Raw genomic sequence first — 27,302 nt, 5'->3', positions numbered from 1 at the left:
TTAAATGGTAAATTACATGTTAGAAATATGCCATTTGCTAACATGATACAATGAAAGAGAAGCTTTAGATTCAAATCCTGGCCTTGCTGTTTGCTCAGTATGAAAATTTGGGCAGTTTACTATAATTTTTTATTTTTTTTTATTTTTCTTTCTTTTTTTTTTTTTTTTTGAGACAGAGTCTCACTCTGTCACCAAGGTTGTAGTGCAGTGATGCAGTCTCGGCTCACTGCAACATCTGCCTCCAGGGTTCAAGCAATTCTTCTGCCTCAGCCTCCCAAGTTGCTAGGACTACCTGCATGTACTACCTTGCCCAGGTAATTTTTAAATTTTTTTGGTTGTTTTTTTGAGACGGAGTTTCGCTCTTGTTACCCAGGCTGGAGTGCAATGGCATGATCTCGGCTCACCGCAACCTCCGCCTCCTGGGTTCAGGCAATTCTCCTGCCTCAGCCTCCTGAGTAGCTGGGATTACAGGCACACACCACCATGCCCAGCTAATTTTTTGTATTTTAGGTAGAGACGGGGTTTCGCCATGTTGACCAGGATGATCTTGATCTCTTGACTTCGTGATCCACCCGCCTCGGCCTCCCAAAGTGCTGGGATTACAGGCTTGAGCCACTGCACCCGGCCTAGTTTTTAAATATTTTTTAGTAGAGACAGGGTTTCACCATGTTGGCCAGGCTGGTTTCAAACTCCAGAACTCAGGTGATCTGCCCACCTCAGCTTCCCAAAGTGCTGGGATTACAGGTGTGAGCCACTGTGCCCAGCCCAGTTTACTCTAATTCTTTGTGCCTTAGTCTTTTCATGCCAAATGGGGACAATATTCTTACTCAGTGAGAAGTCAATGAAGATTACTGTGTAAATGGAATAGCACTGTGTTTGGTACAAGGTGCTCTGTAGGTAGAATTTTTCCCATTCTCCTGCTAGTCTACTAAATAATATTAGCAAAGGAAAAATCTTTCTAACTTTGGAGGGAATTACAAAACTGAAAATTTTAGTGTGTTTATTTTAATTTTCTGTTTAAGTTGGGATTTTTAATCTCTGAAAGAAAATAAAGGGGCCTTTTCTGTCAATTAATCTTTGGCCTCTTTTAATACAATAATCCAACCCTGTTCTCTCTCTTAACAGATTTTTATTTTTAAAAAGATTTACTCATTGAAAAATATACAAATTTATAAGAAAAATTGAAAACTACCTATAACTGTACCACGCTGATGTCAATATTAGTAAGGTTTGGCATACAGTAGTCCCCGCTTATCTGTGGTTGGTTTCAGTTACCCACAGCCAAACGTGGCTTGAAAATATTAAATGGAAAAATTCAGAAATAAATGGGCAAGTAAATTGCACATCATTCTGAGTATTGTGATGAAATCCTTCGCTGTCACTCATTGTCCCACTCAGGAAATGAATCATCCGTTTGTCCAGCATATTCCTGCTGTACATACCACCTGCCCGCTAGTCACTCAGTAGCTGTCTTGGTTATTAGATTGACTCTTGCGACTGTTGGCTATCACAGTGCTTGTGTTCTTGTAACCCTTATGTTACTTTTATTACAGTATATTGTTATAATTGTTTTATTTCATTATCAGTTATTGTCATTAATCTCTTACTGTGCCTAGTTTATAAATTAATCTTTTCATAGGTACATAAGGAAAAACGTAGTATATAGGTTTGGTACTATCCACCATTTAAGGCATCCACTGGGGGTCTTGGAACAAATCCCCTGCGGATAATAGGGGACTACTGTAATTTCTTCCATTTACTTGTCTGTATGTTTTTAAACTGTAGTTTCAGATGAAACCATACATGTGACTTTTGCATCCCTCATTTTTTCTTAATACGTAACATTTCTCTGTGTTATTAAAATTCTTTGTATTATTTTAGGTAGCTGCATAGTATTATGTCTTAGAGCCTATTATAATTGAAGTATTTTACTGTTAGAAACTTGACGAGGTTTCCAGTTTTTGGTTATACTATGATAACAGCATCTTTTTTTGCATGAATCATTTACCTTTAAGACTATTTCCTTAGGTTATATTTTTTAAAAATCTCATTATTTTACCTAAGGGAAAGTAAAGTCGTTTTATGGTTTTTAGATGCAAATTTCAGCAGTGCTTTATAGAAAAGATATCAATTCACAGTTTTACCAGGAGTGTATAAGTGAATCCATTTTGTCAAACCCTCACTATTGAGTACTACCCATTTGAAAATATTCCGTTTCTTTTTTCTTAATAGCATTTGTTCAGTGCTCAGCACAGGAGTCTGACCAGACAGAGTAGACGTCAAATATGCACCAGTAGTTTGATGGAACGTTTCTTACAAGATGTACTGCAGCACCATCCATATCATTGTCAAGAGAGCAGGTAAAGTAGCTGATTGGAATAATATTTATACGTAGTTGTATGTTACAGTAGGTGTTCGTGTTCATGTCCCAATCAATACTTTAAAGTGAATCTTTGAGTCAAGGAATATCAAGCGAAATTTTAGTAACCTTCATTTGCAATGTTAAATTTTTCTTAGCTTAAGTAAGAAATTTCACTACAGAAGATATGGACTACACTGTTTTTTTCCCTAAATAAAAGTCTTAGGCTAATAAATAATTAAATATCATTAAGATGTTTTATAAGTATGTTATAGGACTAAGCAGGGGGAAAAGGAGGAAGAAATAGTTTTTAAAAGGTTAGTAACAAAAGCTGGTGACGATAGCGGAGTAAGGACAATCAAGTCAAAACTGAGTCAATTCCACTAACAAAAATCTTTGCTAATTCTGAGTAAAAGGGATATCAAAAGAAATTGCCTTTTAAAATGATCTGACTGTATCTTGTTAGCTATTCTTGTATCAGTTTTAGTTGTTTTTAATAAAAATAATTATTTTGATGACATTTAGGAGTTAATGCCCCATGTTAAAGAAAAACATTGGTAGAAAATCAGATTAAATATTATAGTAACTTTGTAGCTCCAGCTGTACAAGATAAGGTAAAAATAGATTATTAGCACATCTCTGCAGAATTAGCTGAGAGGTACACCAGTTAGTAGAAAAAGGAATAAACTTCTCTGTTTGCAAATCACTAACATGTGCCTTAGAAATGGCAAAAATATTTTAATGGGGAATACTTACAGGAAAACAAGATGGTTTCTTAGGTGGTGGGAAGATATAATCCTATCCTGGGGTCAGCGTAAATTTCCAGTTTTTTTTTTTTTTTTTTTGAGATGGAGTCTTGCTTTGTCACCCAGGCTGGAATACAGTGGCGCGATCTCAGCTGACTACAACCTTCACCTCCCAGGTTCAAGCAATTCTTCCTGCCTCAGCCTCCCAAATAACTGGGATTACAGGCACCCGCCACTGCACCTGCCTAATTGCTTTTTGCATATTTACTAGAGACCAGGTTTCACCAGATACTCAAGAGTACGTAGTCCCAGATACTCGAGAAGCTGAAGCAGGTGGTGACTTGAGTCCAGGAGTTTGAGAGCTGTAATCACACCACTGAACTTACTACACCTGCCTAATTTTTTTTTTGTATATTTAGCAGAGACCGGGTTTTGTCAGCTGCTCGAGAGTATAGTCCCAGATACTCGAGAGACTGAAGCAGGAGGGTCACTTGAGTCCAGGAGTTTGAGACTACAGTGAGCTATAATCACACCACTGCACTCCAGCCTGGGCAACAGAGTGAGACCCACAAACAAACAAAAAACAGCTAAACTCTTGAACTAAAAAGAAAAACTCCTGAGCTAAAAAGAAAAAATATTTAAAAGAAATACTATCTATGAAATATGGCCAAAATAAAAATGTCATACTTTTAAATACTTCCATTAAGAAAAGAATTCATAAACACAATGGGGCACACAGTTTAAGATGAAAAAATAACAAAATTGCTCACATAAGAAGGTAGATGAAATATATTAAGAAAAGGAAAAAATTAAGATGAAACAAAAACAAAGCAAGAGCTAATTTTCAGGAAAGCTAAAACAATAGAAAACTTATAATGTCTAGACAAGGAAGGATGAGAAAGGAATTTTTTTTTTAAATCGTAAATCCTATAATTGAGAAAGCCTATACGTATACAATAAAATACTCCTGGCATGGGATTTTTAAAAGAGGAACCCAAGTGGTATTCAAAATGAGATACATGTCCACATATATACACAAATACGAGAACTTCAGTTATGACACAGGTGGGGACATTTTATATCAGCAGGGATAATTAGAGATACAAGAAGTACTTGTCAGGCACAGTGGCTCACACCTGTAATCCCAGCAACTTGGGAGGCCAAGGTGGGTGGATCACCTGAGGTCAGGGGTTCAAAACCAGCCTTACTAGCATGATGAAACCCCACCTCTACTGAAAATACAAAATTAGCTGGGTGTGGTGGCGCATGCCTGTAATCCCAGCTACTTGGGAGGCTGAGGCAGGAGAATCGCTTGAACCTGGGAGACGGAAGTTACAGTGAGCCTAGATCCTGCCATTACACTCCAGCCTGGGCAACAAGAGTGAAACTCCATCTTAAAAAAAAAGAAGAAGTCCTGCCTCATACCACATACTCCTGCCTCATACCACAAACTCCAAGGTGATTACAAATACTTTAAAGACAAAACAAAGGCATGAAGAAAAAGGTATAAAAGCAGCCATAAACAGAAATTCTCCTTACATCTGATTAAATAAAAAATTTTAATTTCTGTATGATAAAGAATAACATAAACATTTAAAAGACAACATAGGTTCTGAAAAAAAAACCTCTAACACATTTAAAATGCAAAGGACTATTAGTGGTACTCAAATATTGCTAACAAATCCAAAATATACAAATAACAATAGAAAAATGGGCAAAGTATATTAACAAACATGTCATAGAATAAAATATGGCCAATGAATATACAAAAAAGTTCTACCTGAAAATAGATTATACGGGATTATCAGCATGTATATCTACATGTTTTTGGCCTATTACGTTGGAAGGGAAAATATTAATGCCAGTGTTAGCAACAGTTACAGGAAATGAGCATTCTCTTTTGCTGCTGGTGTGAGTATAAATTGATATAGGCTTCTAGAAAGTGTCTAGCGAGGATTTCAAATGTCCATACACAATTTGATCAACAAAATAAATAATAAATAGTAACAAATTAAAACCCATAGAATAAAAGAAATATCCATGACTCTCCAATGATACAAATAAATATTAAATACTTGAATAAATAAATGAAAGAACAAGTATAGCTCTTCTTGTTTCTTTCTTTCTTTCTTTCTCTCTCTCTCTCTCTCTTTCTTTTTTTCTTTTTATTGTACTTTAGGTTCTTGGGTACAGAGCATACAGGATTGTTGCATAGGTACATACATGGCAGTGTGGTTTGCTGCCTCCATTCCCCCATCACCTACATCTGGGATTTCTCCTTATGTTATCCCTGCCTGACATCTCCAACCCACCCTCCACTGTCCCTCCCTTGGTCCCCCCAACAGACCCCAGTGTATGATGCTCCCCTCCCTTTGTCCATGTGTTCTCATTGTTCAACACCCGCCTATGAGTGAGAACATAAGGTGTTTGATTTTCTGTTCTTGTGTCAGTTTGCTGAGAATGATGGTTTTCAGATTCATCCATGTCCCTACAGAGGACACGAACTCATCATTTTTTATGGCTGCATAGTATTCCATGGTGTATATGTGCCACATTTTCCTTGTCCAGTCTATCTTTGATAGGCGTTTGGGTTGGTTCCAGGTCTTTGCTATTGTAAACGGTGCTGCTGTGAATGTATGTGTGCATGTGTCTTTATAATAGAATGATTTATAATCCTTTGGGTATATACCCAGTAATGGGATTGCTGGGTCAAATGGAATTTCTATTTCTATGTCCTTGAGGAAGCGCCACACTGTCTTCCACAATGGTTGAACTAATTTACACTCCCACCAACAGTGTAAAAGTGTTCCTATTTCTCCACATCCTCTCCAGCCTCTGTTCGTGTCCAGATTTTGTAATGAACACTGTTCTAACTGGCGTGAGGTGGTATCTCAATGTGGTTTTGATTTGCATTTCCCTAAAAATCAGTGATGATGAACATTTTTTCATATGTTTGTTGGCCTCATGTATGTCTTCTTTTGGAAAGTATCTGTTCATATCCTTTTCCACTTTTGGCTGGGTTTGTGTGTTTTTTCTTGTAAATCTGTTTTAGTTCTTTGTAGATTATGGATATTAGCCCTTTGTCAGATGGGTAGCTTGCAAAATTTTTTTCCAATTCTATTGGTTGCTGGTTCACTCTAATGATTGTTTCTTTTGCTGTACAGAAGCTCTGGGGTTTAATTAGGTCCCATTTGTCTATTTTGGCTTTTGTTGCCAATGCTTTTGCTGTTTTAGTCATGAAGCTGTTGCCTGTGCCTGTGTCCTGAATGGTTTTGCCTAGGTTTTCTTCCAGGGTTTTTATGGTGTTAGGTCTTACGTTTAAGTCCTTAATCCCTCTGTAGTTAATTTTAGTGTAAGGTGTCAGGAAGGGGTCCAGTTTCTGCTTTCTGCACACTGCTAGCCAATTTTTCCAGCACTGTTTATTAAACAGGGAATCCTTTCCCCATTGCTTATTTTTGTCAGGTTTGTCAAAGATCAGATGGTTGTAGATGTGTGGCGTTGCCTCCAAGGCCTCTGTTTTGTTCCATTGGTCTATATCTCTTTTGGTACCAGTACCATGCCATTTTGATTACTGTAGCTTTGTAGTATAGTTTGACATCAGGTAGCGTGATGCCTCTGGCTTTGTTCTTTTTGCTTAGGATTGTCTTAGCTATGCAGGCTCTCATTTGGTTTCATATGAAGTTTACGGTGGTTTTTACCAGTTGTGAAGAAGGTAATTGGTAGCTTGAGGGGGATAGCATTGAATCCGTAGATTACTTTGGGCAGTATGGCCATTTTCACGATATTGATTTTTCCTAACCATAAGCATGGAATGTTTTTACATTTGTTTGTGTCTTCTCTTATTTCCTTGAGCAGTGGTTTATGGTTCTCCTTGAATAGGTCCTTTACATCCTTTGTTAGTTATATTCCTAGGTATTTTATTCTCTTAGTAGCAATTGTGAATGGGAGTTTGCTCATGATTTGGCTCTCTGTTAGTCTGTTATTGGTGTATAGAAATGCTTGTGATTTCTGCACATTGATTTTTTATCCTGAGACTTTGCTGAAGTTGCTTGTCAGTTTAAGAAGATTTTGGGCTGAGATGATAGGGTCTTCTAAATACACAATCATGTCATCTGCAAATAGAGACAATTTGACTTCCTCTTTTCCTTATTGAATACCCCTTTACTTTTTTTTCTTGCCTAATTGCTCTGGCTGGAACTTCCAATACTATATTGAATAGGAGTGGTAACAGAGGGCATCCTTGTCTAGTGCCAGATTTCAAAGGGAATGCTTCCAGTTTTTGCCCATTCACTATGATATTGGCTGTAGGTTTGTCATAAATAGCCTTTATTATTTTGAGATATGTTCCTTTGATACCTAGTTTATTGAGAGTTTTTAGCATAAAAGGCTGTTGAATTTTGTCGAAGGCCTTCTCTGCCTCCATTAAGATAATCATGGTTTTTGTCTTTGGTTCAGTTTATGTGGTGGATTACATTTATAGACTTGTGTATGTTGAACAGTGTCACATCCCTGGAATGAAGCCTGTTGATCGTGATGGATAAGTTTTTTGATGTTGGTTTGCCAGTGTTTTATTTAAGACTTTTTTTTTTTTTTGAGACGGAGTTTCGCCCTTGTTACCCAGGCTGGAGTGCAATGGCGCGATCTCGGCTCACCGCAACCTCCGCCTCCTGGGGTCAGGCAATTCTCCTGCCTCAGCCTCCTGAGTAGCTGGGATTACAGGCACGCACCACCATGCCCAGCTAATTTTTTGTATTTTTGGTAGAGACGGGGTTTCACCATGTTGACCAGGATGGTCTCGATCTCTCGACCTCGTGATCCACCCGCCTCGGCCTCCCAAAGTGCTGGGATTACAGGCTTGAGCCACCGCGCCCGGGGCTTATTTAAGACTTTTTCATCAATGTTCATCATGAATATTGGCCTGAAATTTTCTTTTTTTTGTTGAGTCTCTGCTGGGTGTTGGTATCGGGATGATGTTGGTCTCATAAAATGATTTGGGAAGGATTCCCTCTATTTGGATTGTTTGGAATAGTTTCAGAAGGAATGGTACCAGCTCCTCTTTGTACATCTGGTAGAATTCAGCTGTGAACCTGTGTGAACCTGGACTTTTTTTGGTTGGTAGGCAATTAATTGCTGTCTCAACTTCAGCTCTCGTTATTGGTCTATTAAAGGTTTCAATTTCTTCCTGCTTTTGGCTTGGTAGGTTACAAGTGTCCAGGAATTTATCCATTTCTTCCAGGTTTACTGGTTTATGTGCATAGAGTTGTTTGTAGTAATCTCTGATTGTAGTTTGTATTTCTGTGGAGTCAGTGGTGATATCCCCTTTATTGCTTTTTATTGCGTCTATTTGATTCTTCTCCCTTTTCTTTTTTATTAATCTGGCTAGCAGTCTGTCTATTTTGTTGGTCTTTTCAAAAAACCAGCTCCTGGATTTATGGATTTTTTTGAAGGATTTTTTGTGTCTATCTCTTTGAGTTCTGCTCTAATCTTAGTTATTTCTTGTCTTCTGCTAGCTTTTGAGTTTTTTTGATCTTGCTCCTCTAGCTCTTTCGATTTTGATGATAGGGTGTCAATTTTAGATCTCTCCTCGCTTCTCATGTGGGTATTAATTGCTATAAGTTTCCCTCTAGACACTGCTTTAAATGTGTCCCAGAGATTCTGGTGCGTTGTGTCTTCATTCTTGTTGGTTTCAAAGAACATCTTTATTTCTGCCTTCATTTCATTGTTTATCCAGTTGACATTCAGGAGCCAGTTGTTCAGTTTCCATGAAGTTGTGCGGTTCGGAAGTTAGTTTCTTAATTCTGAGTTGCAATTGGATTGCACTTTGGTCTGAGAGACTGTTTGTTATGATTTCCATTCTTTTGCATTTGCTGAGGAGTCGTTTACTTCCAATTATGTGGTCAGTTTTAGAGTAGGTGTCATGCGGTGCTGAGAAGAATGTATATTCTGTGGATTTGGGGTGAAGATTTCTGTAGATGTCTCTTAGGTCCTCTTGGTCCAGATCTGAGTTCAAGTACTGGATATCCTTGTTAATTTTCCGTCTTGTTGATCTGTCTAATATTGACAGTGGAGTGTTAAAATCTCCCACTATTATTGTGTGGGAGTCTAAGTCTCTTTGTAGGTCGTTAAGAACTTGCTTTATGTATCTGGGTGCTCCTGTATTGGGTGTGTATATATTTAAGATCGTTAGCTCTTCTTGTTGCATTGATCCTTTTACCATTATGTAATGCCCTTCTATGTCTTTTTTGATCTTTGTTGGTTTAACGTCTATTTTATCAGAGACTAGGATTGCAACTCCTGCTTTTTTTTTTTTTTTTTTCTATTTGCTTGATAAATCTTCCTCCATCCCTTTATTTTTAGCCTATGTGTGTCCTCGCACATGAGATGGGTTTCCTGAATACAGCACACTGATGGGTTTTGACTTTTTATCCAATTTGTCAGTCTGTATTAAAGCTCTTGTTGGCCGGGCGTGGTGGTTCATGCCTGTAATCCCAGCATTTTGGGAGGCCAAGGCAGGCAGATCACGAGGTCAAGAGATCAAGACCATCCTAGCCAACCTGGTGAAACCCCATCTCCACTAAAAAATACAGAAATTAGCTGGGTGTGGTGGTGTGTGTCTGTAGTCCCAGCTACTTGGGAGGCTGAGGAAGGAAAATTACTTGAACTTGGGAGGCAGAAGTTGCAGTGAGCCGAGATTGCGCCACTGCACTCCGGCTTGGCGCCTGGTGACAGAGCGAGACCCTGTCTCAAAAAAAAAAAAAAAAAAAAAAGAAAGCTCTTCTTCTTGGTACAGTTTTGATTAAAGGATCATTAATGGTTGCATAAAATAAGTGGGTAAAAGTAAGATAAGAAACAGGATAGTTACATAGTCTCAAAGTTCTTTCCCATATGATCCTTATTAATTACAGCAGGAAAAATAGTAACTTCACAGTGGAGTAACTGGGCAGCCAGTACCTTAATCAAGTGGTTCACGTTAACATCACCCAAATGATGTGGCAACGTATGTGTCTCCTGATTCAGTATACTGAGAAGGGCACAACATCAAATCTAAGATATTCATGCCCAAAATGTATAACTGAAATTTAATCATAAGAAAATATCAAGCAGACACAAATTGAAGGCTATCCCATAAATTAACTGGTCAGAACTTTATAAATAGAGCATCAAGGCTTAAAAACAAAGAAAAACCGAGGAACTATTTAAGGTGAAGGAAAACTAAGGAGATATTGATGACGAAATGCAACGTGTGATTCTGGATTGGCTCCTGGTCCAAGAAAAGAACATGAGTTAACCAGCAAAATTTATACAAGGTCTATAGATTAGCTGTTAGTATGATATCAATGTAATTTCTTAGTTTTTCGGTTTTTGTATTTTTAAAATGGGCTCCCTCTGAGCAGGATTCAGGGAGTTTTTACTAACACTGGGATTATCAGCTTCTTTTTCCCTCCAAACATAATGGGCCAAAAACGTGTAGATATACATGCTGATAATCCCATATAATCTATTTTCAGGTAGAACTTTTTTGTATATTCATTGGCCGTATTTTATTCTATGATATATTTGTTAATATACTTTGCCCATTTTTCTATTGTTATTTGTATATTTTGGATTTGTTAGCAATATTTGAGTACCACTAATAGTCCTTTGCATTTTAAATGTGTTAGAGGTTTTTTTTTCTTCCAGAAACTATGTTGTTTGTCTTTTAACTGTTTATGTTATTCTTTATCATACAGAAATTAAAAATTTTTATTTAATCAGATGTAAGGAGAATTTCTGTTTATGGCTGCTTTTATACCTTCATGCCTTTGTTTTGTCTTTATCTGTAATCATCTTGGAGTTTGTTTTAATATGTGGTATGAGGCAGGACTTCTTTTTTTTTTTTTTTTTTTGACACGGAGTTTCACTCTTGTTGCCCAGGCTGGAGTGTAATGGCAAGATCTAGGCTCACTGTAACTTCCGTCTCCCAGGTTCAAGCGATTCTCCTGCCTCAGCCTCCCAAGTAGCTGGGATTACAGGCATGCGCCACCACACCCAGCTAATTTTGTATTTTCAGTAGAGGTGGGGTTTCACCATGCTAGTAAGGCTGGTTTTGAACCCCTGACCTCAGGTGATCCACCCACCTTGGCCTCCCAAGGTTGCTGGGATTACAGGTGTGAGCCACTGTGCCTGACAAGTACTTCTTGTATCTCTAATTATCCCTGCTGATATAAAATGTCCCCACCTGTGTCATAACTGAAGTTCTCGTATTTGTGTATATATGTGGACATGTATCTCATTTTGAATACCACTTGGGTTCCTCTTTTAAAAATCCCATGCCAGGAGTATTTTATTGTATACGTATAAGCTTTCTCAATTATAGGATTTATGATTTAAAAAAAAATTATTTCTCTTCCCCCTTGTCTGACATTGTTTTTCTATTGTTTTAGCTTTCCTGAAAATCAGCTCTTGCTCTATTTTTGTTTCATCGTAATTTTTTTCCTTTTCTTGATATATTTTGTCTACTTGCTTATGCGAGCAATTTGTTGTTATTTTTTCATCTTAAATTGTGTGCCCAGTTGTATTTATGAATTCTTTTCTTAATGGAGGTATTTAAAAGTACAACATTTTTATTTTGGGCATATCTCATAGATTTTACTTCTTTTAGATTAAAATTTTTTTTCTTTTTATCTCGGGAGTTTTTCGTTTTAGGTCAAGAGTTTAGCTGTCTTTTGTTCGTTTGTGGGTCTCACTCTGTTGCCCAGGCTGGAGTGCAGTGATATGATTATAGCTCACTGTAGTCTCAAACTCCTCAAGTGACCCTCTTGGTTCAGTCTCTCAAATATCTGGGACTATGAGTATGTACCACCATGCCTGGCTTATTTTATTTTATTTTATTTGTTTGAGACAGAGTCTTGCTCTGTCATCCAGGCTGGAGTGCAGTGACGTGATCTCGGCTCACTACTACCTCCACTTCCCAGGTTGAAGAGATCCTCCTGCCTCAACCTCCCGAGTAGCTGGGTCTACAGGCATGTGCCACCTTTCCTGGCTAATTTTTTAGTAGAGGTGGGGTTTCACCGTGTTAGCCATGTTGGTCTCGAACTCTTGACCTTGTGATCTGCCTGTCTCAGCCTCCCAAAGTGCTGGGATTGCAGGCGTGAACCACTACGCCTGGCCACCTGACTTATTTTTAAAATTTTTTGTAGAAACAGGATCTCATTATGTTGCCCAGGCTGGCCTCAAACTCCAGGCTTCAAGTGATGCTCCCAATTGAGTCTTCCAAAGTGGTGGGATTACAGGCATGAACCACCACACCTGGCCAAAAGAGTGGTTTTTAATCCTTAATGGTTAGATTTTTAGAGAGCCTTTTTGTTGTTGTATAGTTACAAATGATGAGTTACATGTGGATTATGATTTAATTGTTAAACATGTACACACAGAGATATAGATGCAGATCAAAGCATCCAGATGGCAGTTCATGATTTTCTTGGGATTTTACCAACTGTATGATTTTATGATTCTACCTTCTTTTCCTCTCTTTTCTTTCTTTTCTTAATGTTGTAAAATCAGTTTTATTTTGAGAATGTTGTGATAGTCCTTAAGATGAATGAAGATCATCTAGGGTTCTGGAAAACTAGAGTAAAGTTAGGTTGCCTGCAATGTCATTGTTCAGAAGTATGAAAAATTTGGATTTTTTTTTTTTTTTTTTTTTTTTTTTTTTTTTGCTATATCACAATGCTTTGGATGCAGGGTAACTTTTTTTTTTTGAGACAGAGGTGCCGTCTCAGCTCACCGCAACCTCCGCCTCCTGGGTTCAGGCAATTCTCCTGCCTCAGCCTTCTGAGTAGCTGGGATTACAGGCACGTGCCACCATGCCCAGCTAATTTTTTTTTTTTTTGTATTTTTAGTAGAGACAGGGTTTCACCATGTTGACCAGGATGGTCTCGATCTCTTGACCTCGTGATCCACCTGCCTTGGCTTCCCAAAGTGCTGGGATTACAGGCGTGAGCCACCATGCCCAGCCTGTAGGGTAACTTTTTTATTTTCAAAGTTTAAAATTAATCTTCAGGTAATAAATTTATATGGGAAAGATAGTAACAGTAATACTTATGCTAAAAGGAAATTGCAAATGGCTGACACATGTATGCACGTTCTCCTAGACAAATGACATCTCAAATTGGAAAAATTCAATACATTTTTAGGTATTCTATTTTTAATTTTTATAGGCTATTTTATAAACAAACAGTTTTAGATTAATGGAAACATTGAGGAAATAGTGCAGAGTGCACCTGTAATACCCTCTCACCTAGTTTTTTTATTATTAACGTTAACATGGTATATTTGTTATAAGTAATGAACTTCTATTAGTTAAGCCCATGATTTATTTAGACTTCTTGGTTTCTACTTAAACTTAGTTTTCTTAAACTAAGATTTTCTTAGTTGTACTTCTTTTTCTGTTTCAGAATCCCATCCGGGATACCACATTACATTAACCTGTAATATCTCTTAGGCTCCTCTTTGCCGTGACGTTTGAATCTTCTTTTTTTTTTTTTTTTCCTTCAGCAAATCTAGATGTGATGATACTGATCACTTTGAATTTTTATTATTTTTTATGTGTCTGCCTTCTGCAGCTACTTAGTGGTCTTAAGAGGCAGCTTATCTTTTTTTGAATTGGCCTTAGTACCTAGCATAGTGCCTGTAATGTAGTAGCAAGTCCTTAGGCCTTAGCAGGTTGTTATGTGAATGAATGTTTGCCTGACTTTAAGGATTAAGGCTATGGCAATATCATGTGTGAAAGAGCAGTCTCTAAAATGCTTTGATCAAGCATGTTGTCTTCATACCGGTGGAAGAGATTCAAAGACTGATTTTGTAATGAAACATTTGAGTCTTTTTAAAAATAATGGAATTTAAATTTTTGAATGGGAAATATCTAGACATAGACATCATTCATAGGGCACATTCAAAAGTAAGTCTTAAATTGCTCCCATCCTGTAATCACTTCCCTAGAGGTAACAAGTGGTGTTCCCTCTACACTTCTACAGTTGTATGTGCCCTTCTCCAGATACTCTAAATACATTGTTTTTCTTCCCTTCTGTTTTCACATCAGTGGTAGCATTCTGTGTATTCTTGCTTTTCACTAAAAATGTTTATAGTTATTTGTATGGATAGAGCTGCTTTATTATTTTTAAAAACCATATTGTATTCCATTAAGTACCATTAATTATGAACCAGTACCCACTTGCTGAGTATTCAGATTGATTCTAGTCATTTGCTGTAACCCCTCTGTCCCACCAAAAGTAGCAGTAAATACTCTTGTACATCTTTCATTAAACACATGAGAAAACCAAAAGTGAAATTACTAGGTCAGAGCATATATACATACTTATTTTAATACACATTGCCAAATTGCTCTTTGTAGAGGTTTCAAATCTACATAGAGGTTAACCACTAACCTTCACAGAGGTTAACTGATCTATACTCCTATGAACAATGTATTAAAGTGCCTGTGTCTTTACACTCTCACCAAAACAATGTGTTTAGAATAATAATAGCTAACATTTGTGAATGCTTACTAGGTGCCAACCTGTTTTTTCATTTTAATGCTCTTTACATGTAACAATTAATTTACTCAACAAAACAATCTCATGAGGGAAAATAGAATGAGATTCCCTTTTTTTGGAGGCAGAAACTGAAGCATACAAAGTTAAGTAACATATGTCAAACTTTTTGCTATTTAATACTTTGGTAATCTGATAACTGAAAAATAATATATGGTTTTATTTATTTATTTATTTGTTTATTTTTTCAAGTTTAGAAGCCATTTGTATTTAAGGAGCAATTGGTGGAGCCACCTCCACCTTCTGCAGTAATTCCCTCCCTGTAGTCCGTGCAGTGTTCAGCCTGTGGTGACAGCCTGGATTCCTTGTCCTTTAAGGATAGTCCAGAATAGAAAATAACATTTATTATGCCTTTATTTTAATATTTTAAACAGATGCTAGAATGTGTTTATGAGTTTCCCCCTTTTCTTTTTAGTTCAACACAAAATGAGACATATGTGAATACTGGGTCATCGTCTGAAGTGGTGCATTCGGATGATGATTTTTCTGAAGAAGAGGAAGAGGATGAGAATGAGGTTGAGGATGAGGATGCTACTGAAGAGAGACCCTCTGAGGCTTCTGAGCGTATTGAAGAGTTGCATTCCAGACCCCATGAATCTCAGGAAGGCACAAAGGAGGTTTCAGTTCGACCATCAGTTATTCAAAAACTGGAGAAGGGACAGCAGCAGCCTTTGGAGTTTGGTCATAAAATTGGGGCCAGTATGAAAAAATGTAATCCAGAAGATACTGCTCAGGCTACAAATAATGGAAGCAACTTGGTACGCCCCCCAGTGATTTATAATGCTCCTGCTAGTTGTTTACCTGAAAGCTCTAATGGTAGACCAGTTACAACTAATTCAACTGGTTTACCACCAGCAGTTCATTTGGATTCAGCTAGCAAATGTGGCCCAAACAAAGTGGACAACTATCTTGAACAGCCAGACAGGGCCTCTAGAAATCCTGTGCCATCATCTCATCTGGAAACTTCTTCAGCTTCACGTCAGAAACAGAAAGAATCAAGTAGGAAATCTTTACGTATAAATTCAGATAAGTTGGTTTTGCGGAAAGATGTAAAATCTCAGGGTAAAACTGTGTCAGCTGGCTTGAAATTCCATGAACGTGTGGGTACTAAAGGCTCATTAAAAGTTAAATCTCCTTCCAAATTAGCAGCAAACCCGAGTAAAACTGACATGCCTTCTAATAAAGGAATCTTTGAAGATACTATTCCAAAGCATCGTGAGAAATTCTTTTCTAATATGGATTGTACCCAAGAAGAAAAGCATTTGGTTTTTAACAAGAAAGCCTTTTTGGATCAGAAGTGCTCAGTGAGTTCTGCAATGAAATTTGCTTGTAGCTCTCTTCAGTCAGCATCTGATCAGCCCCAAGAGGCTGCACAAGACTTAAATCTTTGGAAAGAGGAGCGAATTGACCAAGAAGATAATTATGAATCTAGAGAATCAGAAATGAGTTTTGATTGCAGTTCCTCTTTTTATTCACTGACTGACCAATCTAAAGGGAGTGCCAAAGAAGTAAACCATTCCAAGAAAGTACGTGCTGCTGTACCATATAAGAGTAACAAATCTTGTATTTCTGAAGTAAGTTCTGATTGTGACGATGTTCTTCAGTTGGTTACCAACCAATCCCAAATAAGTCTTCAGAATACAATGCGTGTTAGCCTGGTTGACCAAAGCTATGAATCTAGTAGTTCTGAAACGAATTTTGATTGTGATGCTTCACCTCAGTCCACTAGTGATGATTACCCTCAACAATCTGTAAAAGAAGTAAACCTTCCTAAGGAAGCACACATTGGCTTGGTTGATAAGAACTATGGTTCTAGTAGCTCTGAATTAAGTGCTGATTCTGTTTTCCCACTTCAGTCAGCGGTTGACCGACCCTCAGTGGCTGTCACAGAAACAAAACTTCGGAAGAAGGCTCATACTGGCTTGGTTGATAACTATGGATCGAGCTGTTCTGAAACAAGTTTTGATTGTGATGTTTCTCTTGATCATATGCAACTGACTGTCAAAGGAAGAAACCTGAAAGGTAGACAAGTTCACCTAAAACATAAGAAGCGTAAACCCAGTAGTGCTAAAGCACATCTTGATTGTGATGTCTCACTTGGGACAGTTGCAGATGAATCCCAGAGGGCTGTTGCGAAGATGGATCTTCTGAAGGAGAAGAATGCTGACCTTATGGATATGAACTGTGAATCCCAGGATCCTGAAATGGGTTTTCACACTGATGCTCAGTTAGTGGCTGACCAATCTCAAGTAGCAATTAAAGAAATAGACCTTCAGAAAGTGGATGTTGACCTTGAGAATAAGAGTGTTCAGTCTAGCAGTACTTCTCTAAGTTCTGATTCTCCGGCTTCTCTTTATCATTCAGCCCATGATGAGCCTCAAGAAGCTTTGGATGAAGTAAATCTTAAAGAGTTAAATATTGACATGGAAGTTAAGAGCTACGATTGCTCCAGCTCTGAATTGACTTTTGATTCTGACCCACCTCTTCTGTCAGTTACTGAGCAGTCTCAGCTGGATGCCGAAGGAAAAGAACGGCACCTTGACCTGGAAGATGAGAGCTGTGAGTCAGATAGTTCTGAAATAACATTTGATTCTGATATTCCTCTTTATTCAGTAGTTGACCAACCTGAAGTAGCTGTTTATGAGGAAGAAACTGTTGATCTGGAAAGTAAAAGTAATGAATCTTGTGTTTCTGAAATAACTTTTGATTCTGATATTCCTCTTCATTCAGGAAATGATCACCCTGAAGTAGCTGTTAAAGAAGTAATTCAGAAAGAAGAGTACATTCACTTAGAAAGGAAGAATGATGAACCCAGTGGTTCTGAAATAAATTCGGACTCCTATGCCCCTCTTCATTCAGTGACTAATTCTCCTGAAGTAGCTGTTAAAAAGCTATATCCTCAAAAAGAAGAGCAGAGACACTTAGAAAATAAGGAAAATGAACCTACCAATTCTGAAGTAAGTTTGGATTATAATACCATGTTTCATTCAGTGACTGGACATTCTGAAGATTCCATTAAAGAAATAAACCTTCACAAAAAAGAGCACATGTACTTAGAAAATAAGAGTGTTTTTGAAACAGGTTTGGATTCTCATATCTCTCTTCAGTCAGCGATGTACAAACCTGAAGTAATTGTCAAAGAAACATGGCTTCAAAGAGAAAAGTATACTGAATTCCAAGATGGAAGTGTTGAATTCAGTGGTTTGAGAACAAGTTTAGATTCTGGTGTCTCTCAGTATTCAGTAATTGAACCTCAAGCAGCTGTTAACAAAACAAACAGAAAGAAGCAATGTGTTCTAGAAAACAAGAGTGATAAATGTAGTGGTTCTGAAATAATTCTGGATTCTAATATTCCACCTCAGTCAATGACTGACCAACCTCAACTAGCTTTTTTGAGGGAAAAATATGTTAATCTGAAGGACAGAAACAGCAAATCAAGTGATTCTAAAATAACTTTGAATTCTGAACAACTTCAGGAAGCAGTTAAAAAAATAGACCAATGGAAGGAAGAGGTTATTGGCCTGAAAAATAAGATTAATGAACCTAATACTTCTAAATTAATACATGATTCTAATGTTTCTGTCCAGTCTGTTGCTGACCAACCCCAAGTAGCTATTAAACATGTAAACCTTGGGAATGAAAACCATATGTACTTGGGAGTTAAGAACAGCCAATATAGTTGTTCTGAAATGAATGTGGATTCTGGTTTCTTGGTTCAGTCAATAGTCAGTCGACCTCAAATGACTGTTTTAGAGCAGGAGCAGGTTGAACTAGAAGATAAGCCCAATCAACGTTGTGGTTCTGAAGTAAGTTTTGATTCTGATGACCCTCTTCAGTCAGTAGCTGACCGGCTGAGAGAAACTGTTAAAGAAATAAGCCTTTGGAAGGATGAAGATGTTGACATGGAAGATAGGAGAGATGAAGCTAAGAGTTTTGAAATTATGTATGATTCTGATGTTCTTCAGTCAGTGGCTGGCCAACCTGAAGAAGTAGTTAAAGAGGTTGGTCTTTGGAAAGAGCATGCTGACTTGGAAAATAAGATTGTCAAACCTACTGATTCCAAAATAAATTTTGATTCTCATGAACCCCTTCAGTCCATGACTAGTAACATTCAAGGAGTCAATCAAGAATTAAATCTTTTGGTGGAGGAACATGTTTGTCTGAATGAGAAGAGCTATGCACCCAGTAATTCTGAAATAATTTATGTTTCAAATATCCCTCTTCAGTCAGTGATTAAACAGCCACACATTTTAGAAGGGGAGCATGCCAATCTGGAAGATAAGAGCAGTGATTCTTGTAGTCCTGAAGAAAGTTCTGATTTCAGTGACTCTTTTCAGGCAGCAGCTGATGGGCTTCAAAAATCTGTCAAAGAAGTAAATCTTTGGAAGGAAGACCATATTTACCTGGAAGATAAGAGCTATAAACTAGGTGATTTTGATGTAAGTTGTACTTCTCATATTCCTGTTCAGTTTGTGACTGATCAATCTTCTGTGTCTGTTGAAGACATAAACTTACAAAAGAAGGATCGTAATGATCTAGAAAAGAAGAACTGTAAAACCTGTGGTTCTGAAATAAAATGTGGTTCTTGTGTTAATCTTCAGTCAGAAGTTGACCAACCTCAAGTGACTTACAAAGAGGCAGACCTTCAGAAGGAAGACCATGTCATGGAAAAGACTGATGAACCTATTGATTCAGAAATGATGTATGATTCTGATATTCCTTTTCAAATAGTAGTTAACCAATTTCAAGGGTCAGACAAAGAAACACATCTTCCAAAGGTGGTACTTGTGAATGTGATACCCAGTGATGGTGATTATGAAGTAATTTCAGATGATACTCCCCTTCAGTTAGTGACTGACCCACCTCAGTTGACTGTCAAAGATATCAACTGTATAAATACAGAATGTATGGATATAGAAGATAAGAGCTGTGACTCTTTTGGCTCTGAAGTCAGATGTAGTTGTAAAGCCTCTTCTCCCTCAATGACAAGCCAATGCAAAGAGACTTTCAAAATAATAAACCGGAAGAAAGACTATATCATTCTGGGAGAGCCAAGTTGTCAGTCTTGTGGTTCTGAAATGAATTTTAATGTTGATGCCTCTAATCAGTCCATGACTTACGAGTCACAAGAACCTGATAAGAAAATGGTGAAATATATTGACTCAGAAGATAATAGCTGTGGATATAATGGTTCTAAAGGAAAATTTAATTTGGAAGGTACTTCTCATCGAAAGACTCACCGAATGCAGAAAGCTCACAAAGAAGCCAACCTTCGGAAAGATCCAAGAAATGCTAGCCTAAAGGGTAAGAGCTGTCAATCTAGTGCTTCTGCAGTGGATTTTGGTGTCTCTTCTAAGTCAGCGCTTCATCGAAGGGCTGATAGAAAAAAACTGAAGTTAAAACATGGAGATCTAGAGAGTGTGAGCCAGGAACCAGCTGATTTTGAGATGAATTTTCAGTGTGCTCCCCCTCTTCGGTCTGATACTCATCAGCCTCAAGAAACTGTTAAGAGAAGGCATCCTTGCAAGAAGGTATCTTTTGACCTGAAACAAAAGAACTGTGATTCCCAGCCAAGCTCTGTTCCCAAGGTTGATTCTGTAAGGAACCTGAAAAAAGCAAAGGACATCATAGAAGATAATCCTGATGAACCAGTTCTTGAAGCCTTACCTCATGTACCTCCTTCATTTGTGGGGAAAACATGGTCTCAGATAATGAGAGAAGATGACATGAAAATTAATGCTCTTGTGAAGGAGTTTAGGGAGGGTCGTTTCCACTGTTACTTTGATGATGACTGTGAGACCACAAAAGTTTTTCCAAAGAAGAAAAGGGTTACCTGGGCTGACTTGCAAGGTAAGGAGGACACTGCACCAATTCAAGCTCTGTCCGAGAGTGATGATACTGTACGTGGTAGTTCAGATATTGATGACTTGTCAGTGGCCTTAGATCAACCATGCCATCGTCATCCTCCAGCAGAGAATCCTTCTACACAAAAGTGGCCTGTGGCTTCGGAATGCCGGACAGCGAACATCAGCCATAGTACTCAAACCAGTTGTAAGAATTACCCAGTGTTGAAAAGAAAAATAATTAGACAAGAGGAAGACCCACCAAAAAGTAAGTGTTCACGTTTACAGGATGACAGAAAAACCAAAAAGAATGTCAAAATTGGGACAAAAGTTGAATTTCCTGCATCGTGTACTAAAGTTTTGAAGCCTATGCAACCCAAAGCCTTAGTCTGTGTTCTTTCTTCTTTAAATATTAAACTGAAGGAGGGTGAAGGCCCCCAATTCCCTAAAATGAGGCACCATAGTTGGGATAATGATATTCGGTTTATATGCAAATATAAATGGAATATCTTTGATTATTTTGAGTCCTTGATTAGGCAAATTGTAGGTAATTCTCCCCTGAATTTAATAGTACCAGAGTTTGAGAGGCATAACTGGGTTAAAATTCATTTTAATAGGAGCAACCTAAACTCCAGCGCAGGAGATAATGATGCTGATGGACAAAGCTCTGCTTCAGTGCCTTTATTGGCAGCGCCAGCAAGATATGGATTTAATTCACATCAGAGAACCAGTGAGTCTTCTCTGTTTCTGGAAGAATCAAAGGTTCTGCAGGTTCATGAGGTTCCAAAGAAAAGTAATTTCCAGCTAACTTTTTTAAATCATGGTGTTGTCAAAAATCATTTAAATAATCCTGAATCAGTTAGAAATAAGTTTTTTAAAAATAAAAGTAAAAAGAAAATTCATGGGAAGAAGGTGACAGCTAGTGGTAGTAAGCTAGGTTTTCCCAAAAAGGTTTGTAAACCAATTATTCCTCGGAAAAAAGCCAGAAAAGCTTCAGGAAAACAATCAGCTTCAATTTGGACCAAACCAAGTGAGGTAATTAGAAAGTATATGTCAAAATACTCTGCTTTTCTATATCATAGATGTCAGTCTAGGTATGCTTGTTTTGGAATGTATCCGAAGAAGAAGAAAACTGTTGTCGGTAGGCTAAAGAAGGCAAAGAGAACAGCTAACGTGCTTTCAAACTCCTCAGTTTCACCAGCTGGTGCTGAAGAGCTGTCAAGCGCTATCGCAAATCCTCCTCCGAAGCTAGCTGTGCATTCTTCTAGACGTGCATGTTCTTCTAGACCTGCGCTGCCTTCTATGCCTGCGGCTTCTGCTGTACCTGCGCCGCCTTCTAGACCTGCGCGTTCTTCTAGACCTGCGCGTTCTTCTCAACCTGTGCGTTTTTCTAGCCGCATCGCAGAAAGGGAGGAGGAGAAGAAGAGGAATGAAGATTGCCAGAGCCAAAAGAAAATTTCTTCTGGACCTGTGAGAGCATATAATCTGAGAAGTTCATCTTGTTCACAACCTTGTGAAAGAATGATGACTCGGCTAGCAAACAAATTGAGAGGTAATGAGGTAAAATAGAAGTTGTTTTTGTATTCAGGCCAGTTGAGGGTTCAGTACTTCAATTGAAATATATTTGGTACTTTGTGCACACAGCTTTCCCAACTTTGGTGAGAAAACTAAACTTGAACTATTTTGCTATAAATATTATTTTCAGAATTTTTATATTCATTTAAAATTAGTGTTTAGAGTCCTTTCATTTTAAGATTCAACATGAACCTTAAATTTTGTCCAACATTTTCTGTAGAAGACCTTCATCTTAATTTATGTCACAAAATAATTTAGCAGAGTATATAGAATTTTGTCCCTCAAATCATCTCCCACTTATTTTTTTATGATTATCTCTCTCATGCCAGCAAAGTTAATGTTGTAAGAATGAATATAGCGAACTTATTAATGCTATATTATTACTTTTTAAAAATTGGAACAAACGCATACGTGCCTATATTGTGTTTCAGAGTGGCATTGTCAATATAGTATTCTAATTGGACAATTATAAGGAAGGAACTATAATAAATTATGTCAACTTTTGAGTGGGGTTGACTTAAATGAACACAAACGAAATATAATTTATCTTTTTGAAGCATTCCAGAAAATGAGATTCCATAATCTTTAATACAGTTTTAAAAAATGGCCTGGTGATTTTTTTACGTGTAACACGAACTCTTACTTCATTTAAATTGGATCTGCAAGGCCAGGCACAGTGGCTCATGCCTGTAATCCCAGCACTTTGGGAGGCCAAGGTGGGCGGATCACCTGAGGTCAGGAGTTCAAGATCAGCCTGACTGATATGGAGAAACCCTGTCTCTACTAAAAATACAAAAAACTATCAAAATGTGGTAGGGCATGCCTGTAATCCCAGCTACTTGGAAGGCTGAGGCAGGAGAATCGCTTGAACCTGGGAGGTGGAGGTTACGGTGAGCCGAGATGGCTCCGTTGCACTCCAGCCTGGGCAACAAGAGTGAAACTTCATCTCAAAACAGTAAAAACAAATTAAAAAAATTGGATCTGCAAGTCTCTACTTTATCATTTGGACATGTGCACACATACAGTCTCTGTAGGTTTTTTGGGTTAGCCTTTTAGATCTTAATGGGGAAAATAATTGGGCTCGTGTGTTTAGGCATTCCCCCTGTTCTTTGTTTAACCACCTTTACTCCCCCCTCAACATGAAGAGTTGGTGGTTTAATATGAAAATTCAGGTTACTTTGTGGCCTTATCTCTTAAAAGTGGTTTAGACATTACCATATTATTTTTTAATAGCTTGAACTGAAATTATTGGCTTGGTAGTATTTGGGCAGGCCATTAATTCTCATTAAAAAATTACTTAATATTTCAAAAAATTGAATAAAACTGGTAACCTCTGTGGAGGCCCATTTTCCAAGTGGAAACCTGTATTTATACATTAGTTTGTCGTAAACTTGTTAACAGATTTTAACAGTTCAAATAAAAGATGTTAATGAGATGCAGTTTGAGTCTGGGATAGTCAGAATGCATCCAGAATCTTTAGTCAGGTGGACTGGTTGAGTTGGTACAGATGCATTGAGTTGTCATTCTTTCATGTTGAGCCAAGATCCTGGATCTTCTATTGTTAATGTTAAGGGGAAACATGAATTCCAACTATATTGTATGACTGCCATACTTTATTGAAACTAAGGTAAATGTTAAACCATTATCTTGATTTCAGACTTTAAAATGTGTTACCTTAGAAATAATGAAATGTAGTATAACAGTTGGTTTCTAAATGTGGTTTTATTTCAGGGGCCATTATTTAACCTGTGTGTATGCTATGATGGAGTTCTCTTGTGATTTCTGTACTTCTAAATTGAAATAGTAATTATGTTTTAAGAAAAGACAAATGTTTGTGTTTTTAGTTGCAAAGCAGCATATATCACATTTCCTTCAACCTTGCCTCTTCATATACAAATATATTTTCACTTCTCTTCTTAAAAAGATCACTGTGAGCCACTATTTCAAAATAATCCTCCAATTTTAATTTAGGAACAGAGCTTTGTCCTACTGACTAGGAAATAAATAAACAGCTGATACATAAAATATTCTACTTGTGGGTATTGGTGTCTTTTTCCCCTATGGAATAGACACATAGTTCCCTTAAATATTATTAATAGACATTCGGCATTCTTTTAGTGTAAGTTTAAAAGCAAGAGCTCAAATGGAAATAGTACATATGATGTGTCATAGCTGTTGTAATTACATCATGCAGAGAGAGCAGCTCTTATAATTCAAGTAATCAAAATTTCAAGTTATAAAAATTTTACCATTTTCACATTGGAAGCCCTTCTAAGTACCATTTTTCAGTGGGGGCAGGGAGAAGGCTTATATTTAAATTTTGTATTACCAAATATAAAAGTACAGTGCAGTACTGATTATTTTGTTTAAATTTTTTGAAATGCTTACTAAGTTCTTGTAATCATGATTATTTTAGACAAGCTTGAAATTGTAAAACTTATAATTTAAGTTAAATTGCAAACAAATTACTTTCAGAATTTGGTAGGATACAAGATGTGCCCCTTTGTCTAAATAAATGTTGGCTTATTTGCAGATTAGATAAAACAATTGATGTTTTTGTGTATTCAAGAATGCATTAAATTCTTTTAATAGTAAAAAGTCAAATTACAACCATAGTGAGTATTTTATTAATCTTGTTCTTGTTCAGTATCTTGCATAGATTTTTGTTGTAATTGTCCTGAGTTCTACAGTATGTGGACAATATCGTGTGAAGTGTGTTTTTGCATTTGTGCATTTAAATTATTTCTGTAACTAGGGCTCTGAGTAACACTTTTTTTTTTGGTTAAAGAAAAGCTATATTTAAATATTCAAATAATTATATATTTCCATGTAAAACTAATGTGAAGACTAATGTATTTTTTATATTGCAATGTAAAAGCTAAACTTGTTTTTGATGTTATCAAGATAAAATTTATTAAACCTTGAAATTTGTCTCTGTTCTCTTTTCATATTAGAAACTTTTTCTGGGAATACTTGAAGAATAAGAGAATAATGGCCTGAGTGATAATAAATGAGAGAATGTAAATATTGATGTCAGTGAGAAAATAGTTTAACCAAAGATATACAGATTATATTCCATGCAGTAGTTATTTCAAAGGATCAAAATTAAAATATTTTTCTGGTGGAGTGGTGAATTAGCAGCTTTTCACTTTGTGTACCTGTATTGAAAGGCCTCGTGGTGGGGCTCAGTGGCTCATGCATGTAATCCCAGCACTTTGCAAGTCTGAGGTAGGTGGATCACGAGGTCAGGAGATCCAGACCATCCTGGCTAACGTGGCGAAACTCCATCTGTACTACAAATACAAAAAATTAGCCTGGTGTGGTGGCACGCATGTGTAGTCCCAGCTACTCTGGAGCTGAGATCATGCCACTGTGTTCCACCCTGAGAGACAGAGCGAGACTTCGTCTCAAAAAAAAAAAAAAAAAAAAGAGAAAAGAAAAGAAAAAGCACCATGAACAAGAACAAGATTGAGTTCATGTTTGACACCTGCTGGGAAGGTAGAACTTGGGAGCCTCCACTACCACAGCATGTGTTATAAAAGACAAGAAAACATGGGAAAGTGCACATGTGTCAGTGAGGTAGGTGCCTTTGGCCCCAGTAGTAGTGACTTCCAGAGTTTGTTGGCCTAGATGTTATTGTCAGGATGAACAGCATCCTAATTTTTTTTTTTTCTTGAGAAAAAGTCTCCCTCTGTCACCCAAGCTGGAGTGCAGTGATGCAATCTCGGCTCACTGCAACCTGTGCCTTCCAGATATGTGATTCTTCTGCCTCAGCTTCCCAAGTAGCTGGGATTATAGGCATGTGTCACCACACCCTATATACTAATTTTTGTATTTGTATTTTTATATTTTTTTTTATTATAGTTTAAGTTCTGGGATACATATGCTGTTTTTTTGTTATAGTTTAAGTTCTGGGGTACATGTGTAGAACATGCAGGTTTGTTACATAGGTATACATGTGCCATGGTAGTTTGCTGCATCCATCCTCTTGTCATCTACATTAGGTATTTCTCCTAATGTTATCCCTTCCCAATCACTCTACCCCCTACTATCCCTGCTCTAGCCCTCCACCCCCCTACAGGCCCTGGTGTGTGATGTTGCCCTCCCTGTGTCCATGTGTTCTCATTGTTCAACACCCGCTTATGAGTGAGAATATGGTGTTTGGTTTTCTGTTCTTGTGTCAGTTTGCTGAAATGATGGTTTCCAGCTTCATCCATGTCCCTGCAAAGGATATGAACTCATCCTTTTTTTTATGGCTGCATAGTATTCCATGGTAAGTATGTGCCACATTTTCTTTATCCAGTCTATTGTTGATGGGCATTTGGGTTGGTTCCAAGTCTTAGCTATTGTGAACAGTGCTGCAACAAACATATGTGTGCATGTGTCTTTATAATAGTATGATTTATAATCCTTTGGGTATATACCCAGTAATGAGATTGCTGGGTCAAATGGTATTTCTGTTTCTAGATCCTTGAGGAATTGCCACACTGTCTTCCACAATGGTTGAACTAATTTACATTCCCACCAACAGTGTAAAAGCATTCCTATTTCTCCAAATCCTCTCCAGCATCTGTCTCCTGATTTTTTAATGATCACCGTTCTAACTGGTGTGAGATGGTATCTCAATGTGGTTTGGATTTGCATTTCTCTAATGACCAGTGATGAGGGGTTTCTTTTCATATGTTTGTTGGCTGCATAAATTTAGTGTCTGTTCATATCCTTTGCCCACTTTTTGATTTTTTTTTTTCTTGTAAATTGGTTTAAGTTCTGTGTAGATTCTGGATATTAGCCTTTAGTCAGATGGGTAGATTGCAAAAAATTTTTCACATTCTATTGGTTGTCGATTCACTCTAATGATAGTTTCTTTTGCTGTGCAGAAGCTCTGGAGTTTAATTAGATTCCATTTGTCTATTGTGGCTTTGTTGCCATTGCTTTTGGTGTTTTAGTCATGAAGTCCTTGCCTATGCCTATGTCCTGAATGGTACAGCCTAGGCTTCTTCTTAGAGTTTTTAAGGTGTTTGTCTTATGTTTAAATCTTTAATCCATCTGGAGTTAATTTTTGTATAAGGTGTAAAGAGGGGATCCAGTTTCAGCTTTCTGCATATGGCTAGCCAATTTTCCTGACATCACTTATTAAATAGGGAATTCTTTCCTCATCGCTTGTTTTTGTCAGTTCTGTCAAAGATCA

General features: G+C 37.4%; 1 protein-coding gene across 16 annotated transcripts in view; it reads left to right on the top strand.

Moving 5' to 3' along the window:
* Positions 1 to 25,561, top strand: part of ZDBF2 (zinc finger DBF-type containing 2) — a 45,995-nt gene extending 20,434 nt beyond the window's left edge. For 12 of the 16 annotated variants that reach the window (XM_039470211.2, XM_074399176.1, XM_074399172.1 and 9 more), the window contains 2 exons: positions 2,233 to 2,360; positions 15,112 to 25,561. In XM_039470211.2, the coding sequence (XP_039326145.1) occupies positions 2,233 to 2,360; positions 15,112 to 22,108 (7,125 nt within the window). In that variant the 3' untranslated portion in view covers positions 22,109 to 25,561. The remainder of the gene's footprint in view (positions 1 to 2,232; positions 2,361 to 15,111) is intronic. The other 4 variants (XM_074399181.1, XM_074399182.1, XM_074399183.1 and 1 more) reach the window with 4 other exon arrangements.
* Positions 25,562 to 27,302: the final 1,741 nt, after the last annotated feature.

Source organism: Saimiri boliviensis, chromosome 5 (genome assembly GCF_048565385.1).
Source record: "Saimiri boliviensis isolate mSaiBol1 chromosome 5, mSaiBol1.pri, whole genome shotgun sequence".
NCBI classification, from domain to species: domain Eukaryota; kingdom Metazoa; phylum Chordata; class Mammalia; order Primates; family Cebidae; genus Saimiri; species Saimiri boliviensis.
Note: the sequence above shows the minus strand (reverse complement) of the source record. Positions and strands in the feature narration are given on the sequence as shown.